At 48.2% G+C, this 9,138-nt stretch overlaps 1 protein-coding gene across 1 annotated transcript in view; it reads left to right on the plus strand.

The window, feature by feature from the left end:
- Window positions 1-8,526, plus strand: part of LOC105826415 (tenascin-like) — a gene marked incomplete at its 3' end in the record, with an annotated part of 39,369 nt that extends 30,843 nt beyond the window's left edge. Inside the window, exons 2-6 of the mRNA XM_012664388.1 lie at window positions 196-788; window positions 3,365-4,774; window positions 6,143-6,406; window positions 7,505-7,620; window positions 8,370-8,526. Coding sequence (XP_012519842.1) covers window positions 332-788; window positions 3,365-4,774; window positions 6,143-6,406; window positions 7,505-7,620; window positions 8,370-8,526 — 2,404 coding nt within the window. The remainder of the gene's footprint in view (window positions 1-195; window positions 789-3,364; window positions 4,775-6,142; window positions 6,407-7,504; window positions 7,621-8,369) is intronic.
- Window positions 8,527-9,138: the final 612 nt, after the last annotated feature.

Genomic DNA, 9,138 nt, shown 5'->3' on the forward strand with positions numbered 1-9,138 from the left:
AGGATCGCTTGAGCCCAGGAGTTTGAGGTTGCTGTGAGTTAGGATGACGCCACGGGACTCACTCTAGCCCGAGCAAAAGAGTGAGACTCTGTCTCAAAAAAAAAAAAAAAAATTCACTTGGATTTGTAGATATTCAGTGGATTCTATTAGCAGTAGATACTAATAAGTTTATCGTTTTCCTTTGTTTACTTGTAGAAGATAATTCTTTCAAGCAGATCAGGGACAACTGATTTGGATTCTACTCTGTGCGTCTAAATCTTCAATTCTGCTGAGAGTGAGACACTCTAGGACCGTAGAACTCCAGAAACACCCCGCCAAACCCACCTCCACCATGGGGGCCACGACTCGGCTGTTGGTGGGGGTCTTTCTAGCTTTGCTCATCCTGTCTACCGAAGGTGGGGTCCTCAAGAAAGTCATCCGGCACAAGCGACAGAGTGGGGTGAACGTCAGCCTGCCAGAGGAGAACCAGCCAGTGGTGTTCAACCACGTCTACAACATCAAGCTGCCTGTGGGATCCCAGTGTTCAGTGGATCTGGAGTCAGCCAGTGGAGAGAAAGACCTGGCCCCCACACCAGAGCCCAGTGAAAGCTTCCAGGAGCACACAGTGGATGGGGAGAACCAGATTGTCTTCACGCACCGCATCAACATCCCCCGCCAGGCCTGTGGCTGTGCCGCCGCTCCCGACATCAAGGAGCTCCTGAGCAGGCTGGAGGAGCTGGAGAGCCTGGTGTCCTCCCTGCGCGAGCAATGCGCCGCAGGAGCGGGCTGCTGTCTCCAACCCGCCGAAGGTACAAGCTGGTGGCTGTCCTGGACCCCTCCCTGCACAAATGGGAGACATGATGAGCAGGGCGGGATCCATCTATTGTTTCCAAAGTGGTTTCCCTGCCATTCTGGAACACCAGCCTCATGACGTGGTCATTACAAAGAGATTGCATGGTCAAATAAATGTGGAGAATGTAGCCACCTCTCTCCTGCTTGGAGTACTCAGAGTGAGAAGTGTTTCTCAGAGGAATTTTCAGGCCTCTGAGAAGCCCTGATTTGAAAAACCCTGTTTCACTTTAATTCTAAGTTTCTAAAACTTATTTGACCATGAAATCTACCCATTCTCCACCCCAAAAACCTATGAATATACCATGAAACTTCTGCCCTGAAGAGAACTCTCTGATAGGTACTGATATAGCCCCATTGCCAAATTGGGGCTGGAGGAGTAAATAGGGAAACTGAGGCCCAGGAGGAAGATGGGGTTCCTCAAGGTCCTGAAATGAGTGTCTGAATTACTCACACCCCAGTGTTCTTACAAATGCACAGTGCTGTCTGTGGTAGTGCTGAGGCTATGAGAATTGGGGAAAATGTTCCAATTTAGCAGTGAGGAGGATGATCACATTCATGAACCAAGCCCCCTCGGTGTACCAGGTATTGTGATTATTATCTCATTTAATTCTCCCAACAACCCTGTAAGATAAGGTTTAGCTCTCTCTTCTGCAGATCTAAGAACTGAGACTCCAGGAAGTTCACCAACTGGTACAAGATGACACAAAGAGTAATAAGAGACAGGGGCTGCGAATGTGCCTGGGTGTCTCCAGAGCTCGTACTCTCCCACCTGGGGCCCCATCCCCGTGGGCATCCCATCTTGTGGAATTACATCGTCTCCATTCTCTAAAGTCGATAGAGCCACGGGAGTTTCAACAACTTCAAATCAGAGATGAAAATCTATGTCGTTTGCCACTCATAAAAAAAAATTACCAAAAAGTACTTGGAACCACCCTAAGTCAACTACTCTTATGATTCTACAGGGCATGCTCTAGGTTTCTAAGGCAATATTTTTTTAAAGTTTTCTTTATGCATAATTTAGTTTGCCTTCTACTTCTGTCACTCCCTGGCAAAATGCAGATGAGAATACAGAGTAGGATTAATGCTACATAGCAAGTTAAAATAATCGTTTAGAATAGTGCTGTCCAGTGAAAATATAAGGTGAGCCAAATATGCAATCTTAAATTTTCTAGTAGTCCTATCAAAAAAAGGGAAAAGAAACAGGTAAAAATAATTGTAATCATCTATTTTATTTAATTCAATATAGCCAAAATATCAGTTTTTCAGCCTGGAATCAATATAAAAATTATTAATGGATACTTTACACTCTGTTCCTTTGTACTAAGTCTTTGAAATCCAGTGTGTATTTTGTACTTATAGCACATCTCAATTCATACTGGCCACAACTGAATGCTTAACAGCCACATGTGGCCCTTGGTTATTATACTGGACAGCACAAATTTAGATTCTCACTTTTCAAACCAACTCTTTTTTTTTTTTTTAAGTTTCCTTCCTTTCTGCTGTCAGGAAGGAAATCAGGAAGGAAATAAAATATATTAATATTTGCACAACTGTACCTAGGTACAGAGAACATAGAGGTAACTTCAGTTTCTTCCCATTAGGCTCCATGGAGATCAGACTAGTGACTCTTGCAAGTCCAGCAGAGACAATAGTTAGGTCTCAAAGTGTGGGGCGATGTCAGTCCTGGCCTCAGATTTCCCAGCTCGACCACCACTCAGCCTTCAGGATAGGGAGGGACAAAAGAGAGAGGCACGAGGGTTTTCTGGGGACAAAGCCAAACTAAAAGGTGTACTGATAAAATTAGAAAGCCACTCCCTAGCTGCCTCATTTCAGTTATGGAAAATTAGAATGTTTTGGTCACGTAAACCCACATACCAACTTGAGTCCACCCAAAATAAACTTTGGGAGAGAAGACAAAGACAACAACACCAAGCACAAGAGTGAGCTCTTAATGTTTTCATTTAACTCTGACGGAACCCCAGGGAAGTGGGCTATGAGGAACTGAGCACTAGAGGGTCTAAATCCCTTCCCAAATGTGGCACAGCTATTGACCTTAAAGAGTCAGAATTAAGTTGAGTTCAAAAACTCTTTCTTGGGCATCTCTTACGTGCTGACCTTGACTCGGCACTGGAGAAGTAGCAACACAGCCCAGTCATGCATTTCCACTAGGCGGTGACTCATACTGGAATCGTGGGACTTCTTGCAAATGCAATAAAAACTGTGGATCCTCTCCCCAGGGACAGAAATACACACACACGCATGCACTCATGGGCACATGCACGTATGCACACTCCTACATACATATACACACACTATCTTTGCCTACAAGTCTGTAATTTGGGGGAACACAGGTTAAGATTTCCTACCTGATGCAGTTGGATGTGAGTCCCATCTGATTTTACACACTGAACACTGGTTTCCAGCCAGATGGAGCCTGAGGATGCAACCACCCTCTGGCTGGTTTGAATCTGGGCATCTCCAAGAAACTCGGCTGCTCAGGCCCAGCTGAAAGCTTCTGCTCTCTTTGTTGCAGGCCGCCTGGACACCAGGCCCTTCTGCAGTGGCCGGGGCAACTTCAGCACTGAAGGATGTGGCTGTGTTTGTGAACCTGGCTGGAAAGGCCCCAACTGCTCTGAGCCGGAGTGCCCAGGCAACTGTCACCTTCACGGCCAGTGCATGGACGGGCAGTGTGTCTGCGACGAGGGCTTCACTGGTGAGGACTGCAGCCAGCTGGCCTGCCCCGGCGACTGCAATGACCAGGGCAAGTGCATGAACGGGGTGTGCATCTGTTTCGAGGGCTACTCGGGAGCTGACTGCAGCCAGGAGATCTGCCCCGTGCCCTGCAGCGAGGAGCACGGCACGTGTGTGGACGGCCGGTGCGTGTGCCAGGAAGGCTTTGCCGGTGACGACTGCAGTGAGCCCCTGTGCCTCAACAACTGCTACAACCGCGGGCGGTGCGTGGAGAACGAGTGTGTTTGCGACGAGGGCTTCACGGGCGAAGACTGTAGTGAGCTCATCTGCCCCAACGATTGCTTCGACCGGGGCCGCTGCGTCAACGGCACCTGCTACTGCGAAGAGGGCTTCACGGGCGAGGACTGCAGCAAACTCACCTGCCCGCACGCCTGCCACGGCCAGGGCCGGTGCGAGGAGGGGCAGTGCGTGTGTGATGAGGGCTTTGCCGGCGTGGATTGCAGTGAGAAGAGGTGCCCTGCCGACTGTCACAACCGCGGCCGCTGCGTGGACGGGCGCTGTGAGTGTGACGACGGCTTCACGGGAGCTGACTGCGGGGAGCTCAAGTGTCCCAACGGCTGCAGCGGCCACGGCCGCTGCATCAACGGGCAGTGCGTGTGTGATGAGGGCTACACTGGGGAGGACTGCAGCCAGCTGCGGTGCCCCAGTGACTGTCACAACCGGGGCCGCTGCGTCCAGGGCAAGTGTGTGTGCGAGCAAGGCTTCAAGGGCTACGACTGCAGTGACATGAGCTGCCCTAATGACTGTCACCAGCACGGCCGCTGCGTGAACGGCATGTGCGTCTGTGATGACGGCTACATGGGGGAAGACTGCCGGGATCGCCGATGTCCCCGGGACTGCAGCAACCGGGGCCGCTGCGTGGACGGGCAGTGCGTGTGTGAGGACGGCTTTGCTGGTCCCGACTGCTCAGAACTGTCCTGTCCGAATGACTGCCACGGCCGGGGCCGCTGCGTGAATGGGCAGTGCGTGTGCAACGAAGGCTTCATGGGCAAAGACTGCAAGGAGCAGAGGTGTCCCAGTGACTGTCATGGCCAGGGGCGCTGCGAGGATGGCCAGTGCATCTGCCACGAGGGCTTCACGGGCCTGGACTGTGGGCAGCGCTCCTGCCCCAACGACTGCAGCGACCGGGGGCAGTGCGTCTCGGGCCGCTGCATCTGCAGCGAGGGCCACACCGGGGAAGACTGCTCGCAGGGTGAGTGCTGGTGCGCAGGCCAGGGTGACCACAGCCGCGGTTGGGTGGACACCTAGTATTTGTTGCAGAGCTGTGCGTGTATTTACAAACACGTGCCGACTCTTTGATTCTCATTCTTTATATGTATAAATGTGTTTATATTAAGCACACACACATGCTGGCTCTTTGAGGGGGCCCTGGTCATTCAGTTATTACAGGGCTACCTGCTCAGAGAGGTTATGTAATTGTCCCAGGGACACACAGTCAGTCCATCACATAGCTGGTATTTGAGTCTGCCTAACTCATCCACACCGAGTTTAACATCCAGAACCCAAGATGTGGTAGATTAAGGGATAACCTCCCATTTGCTAAATATCAACCTCCTTTCCTACTCTCCACTGACCTCAAACCAATACTAAACAAAATCTCTCTTTTTGGATGGAAGTAAAAATTCAACTGAATCGAACAGATGGTGACATTACATAAAACCAACTGTTTTAAATGCTAAAGACTAAATGCCTAACATCCACAGGGTAGACCTGTCTCTTAATTGTCTTTCGTTACTATTTTTTATCCCAAGGACTGTAAGCTTCCCTGAAGAAGCACTGTTTCCAGCAGTTAGCACAGGGCCTAGTATGTAGTAAGTATATAGTAAGTGCACACTAAACACTAGTATATAGTAAGTGCACACTAAATGCTGGTTAAATGAAAACACAACAAAGAACAATGATACTCACGTTGAATGAGAGTCCTCTTTGTACTACTCTCATCCACCCGTGTTATAATTGTAATAATGGAGAATTTCTGCCTTGATTAAAGCTATTGGTAGCTAGGAATAAATAAAAGGATCCATGTTTAACATGGCCAAGGCAGGAAAGCCCAGCTGGAAAGACGACCAGCATAGCAGGGAGGACATGTGAGTTCTGAACTTGACGAGGTAAGCAAACTTGGGCAAGTGCCTCTGCCTCATTCCCATCTAGAAAATGAAAGAGTTGGACCAGATGAGCCCAGAACACCCTTCCAGTGCTAAGGATGTGTAACTGAAAGTTCAGAGCTGGGAGTCAAGCTCAGACTGCACTTTCTCATGCCAGTGACCTGAATCTGAACGAAGACCCAGGGCGTGGAGAAATAGAAAGAGCCAGAACAGTGAAGGCCACTTTGCTGACCCGGGACATCAGCCCAAAGGTGATGGACTAGCGGACAGCCCCCACAGGTCCTAAAGAGGGACACAGCAGGGGGTCCTCTACAATTTAGAGACTATGGATTTCAAGGGGAGAACTTCAGACCTCTGTTGCCGACAGTGGAAGAGACAGGTCAAGGGAAACAAACCTAGAGGGATTTCTATAGGGCACGTCACTGACCCCAGATGTCCTCTCTTATCCTTGCCAGTGTCACCTCCCAAAGACCTCGTCGTGACAGAAGTGACAGAAGAGACCGTCAACCTGGCCTGGGACAATGAGATGCGGGTCACAGAGTACCTGGTTATATACACGCCTACCCACGCAGACGGCTTGGAAATGCAGTTCCGCGTGCCCGGGGACCAGACGTCCACCACCATCCGGGAGCTGGAGCCGGGTGTGGAGTACTTTATCCGGGTGTTTGCCATCTTAGAGAACAAGAAGAGCATTCCCGTCAGTGCCAGGGTGGCCACGTGTGAGTGAGCAGAGATCTTCCGGGCAGCCTCACCTGCCCTCAGCCCACCGGTGCATAAGCCCCCTGCCTTGGCCCCCACCACCTTACAGTTGTTCTTTTTAGTTATACCAATTAAGAAGCCAGAAACCAGTTAAGTCCACTGAACAGTTTCTTAAAGAAATTCCTCATTTTCTATTAATATAAATTCTCCCTCCTTGTCCTCCTATATCCTTCCTGCCAGAGAGAATCATTACAGATAATGCTTAACAAGTGTTTACTATGCACCAGACTTTGTCTTAATCACTCTACACAGACTAACTCATTTAACCCTGTGGGACAGAAGCTATTATTAAGCCCATTTTACAGATGAGGAAACTGAGACTCTGAATGGTTAAGCATCTCATCCCAAACCACACAACTAACAAGTGTTAGAGGTGAGACTTGAACCCTGGCAGTCCTGGCAGACTTACACTCTTAGCCACTCTACCACCTTTCAATGGAGCTCATTGTCTATTTTTTTTTTTTAAGTGGAAACACTAGGATTCAAGTTATTCCTTTATGAATTTAGCATCAGTATAATTACCTCCATGCCTGAAAATCAAGCTGTGGCTAGAATTTGGCCCTTTCTTGCTTAGTTATAATTACACTGGATGCCATTTATTGAACTTGTGCTACATGCCAGGAACCAGGCCTGGCATCTACAGGGAATATACCATTCAACCCTCAGTGCATTCCCAAGGAACAGGCATATTTATACACCTCCTTCTCCCAGGTGAAGTAACTGAGGCTCAGGACATATTGTGCAACGTGCCCAAGGTCACGTTGTTAATAATGGTAGAGCTTAAATTCTAGCCCAACTCTGTCTGATTCCAAAGCCTGTGCTTATTCTTGGTTTAACCATATGAAATTGCCAATATCACATCATGTTTCTTCCTAACGTTAATTTTCGTAATGCCTCTCAGCAGACTGCATCCCAAAGAAACTTGCAATCCACTCCAGCTCTGGCTGTCAGCCCCTGACCATGGCAGGCGTCCACTTAGGGTGTAGTGGAATCCTGGCTGTGCTGCCCCCACCACACACTGCCCCATCCTTACGTCTTCTTTGTGCTGTTCCTTACAGACTTACCTGCACCCGGAGGCCTAAAATTCAAGTCCATCAAGGAGACATCTGTGGAAGTGGAGTGGGATCCTCTGGACATTGCTTTTGAAACGTGGGAGATTATTTTCCGGAATATGGTAAGGAGCACAACAGAGCAGGGGTATTAGACCTTGAGGACCTGAAAGATGGTCAAAGCGTTCTGCAGACTTTTATATCCACTCAATTTCCTTAGCTTTGGTGGAGGACAGACTCTAATGAGCACCTTGTGTGATTGCATCTATATTTTAAGTGATGTTGGTTTTCCCGTGATTTTAATAAGTGGGTAAGTTCAGCACTCAGGACTGAGAGCCTAGGTGAAGAGAAGTTAAGTCATCTCCAGGCTCTGATTGCCACTCAATGTCTTGCAAATCTCTACTTGGAGGAAAAGAAGAGAAGAAGAAGTGATCCCTCCCTCAAAATGCCTCCAGGCATCTCTGACTTGAGCAACTCCTCTCTCCAGGCCTGGATCCTCCTTTCTGAATTTAAGCCAGGCTCTGCCACTTAATGAGCTGTGTGACTATAGAAAAATCACCCTACTTCTCTGATGTAGGCCTCAGTCTGTCAGAGGAGAGGTTGAGCCTGTGGCTTAAGAATCCCTTTGGCCTCTCACATTCTGTCATTTGACTTATATGTTGAAGGGGTGAAGAGAGCTTCGCGAGAGGCAGAAATGAACTTGAGAAACGTCTTTATTATCTCTGTATTCTCAGACGTACTGATGTGTGCATAGTGAGTGCTTTATGAATAGATGAAAGAATAAGAGAAACAAACTAATGCAGAATGAATGAATCACATAAATACAGAGACTGGCACCTCCTCTAAAGCTCACCAAGCTGCTTCTATCTTTCAGAATAAGGAAGATGAGGGAGAGATCACCAAAAGCCTCAGGAGACCAGAGACCTCTTACCGGCAAACCGGTCTAGCTCCGGGGCAAGAGTACGAGATATCTCTGCACATCGTGAAAAACAATACTCGGGGCCCTGGCCTGAAGAGGGTGACCACCACCCGTGAGTATCACCTTTAATGCCAATGATAGTACAATGTAAAATGTACTATGATAAAGTTAGTACAATGATAAAGTTGGTTGTACCTCATAGCACTGGGTTGAAAAGTGCTTTCTTATATAGCACCTGCATCATTTCGCTTTACTACATTTAAAGAAAGCCCAAAGGCAGTGGCTTAAAATAACAGTTCTGCAGTTGGTGATTTGGAGTTGGGCTGGGTTCAGCAAGTTGTCTGTTCTTGACGGGGCTCACTCATGCATCTGTGTGGTCGAGGGGCTGGTTGGCCTAGGGTAGTCTCAGCCAGGATGGTGCCTTTCTGCTGGCCTGGGCTTGTTCACATAGCTGTTGAACAGGCTCCTAACTGGCATTAGATCATTTCTGCCAAAGCAAAGCCCAAGGCCAGTTTATATTTAAGGGATAGAGAAACATCCATCTCTTGATGAAGGGAGTTTCAAAGTCACATTTCACAGGGACATGGATGCAGGAAGATAAACAACTGAGTCCATTACAATCTACCACATCATCTAACTTACTATTTAGCACCTGGTTTTATGACAAAGGCAGGGCAAATATTAATGTTATTATATTTCGAGAGTAGAAACAAAGGCATAGAGA

Source organism: Propithecus coquereli, unplaced genomic scaffold, assembly GCF_000956105.1.
Source record: "Propithecus coquereli isolate 6110/MARCELLA unplaced genomic scaffold, Pcoq_1.0 Scaffold89, whole genome shotgun sequence".
Classification (NCBI taxonomy): Eukaryota; Metazoa; Chordata; class Mammalia; order Primates; family Indriidae; genus Propithecus; species Propithecus coquereli.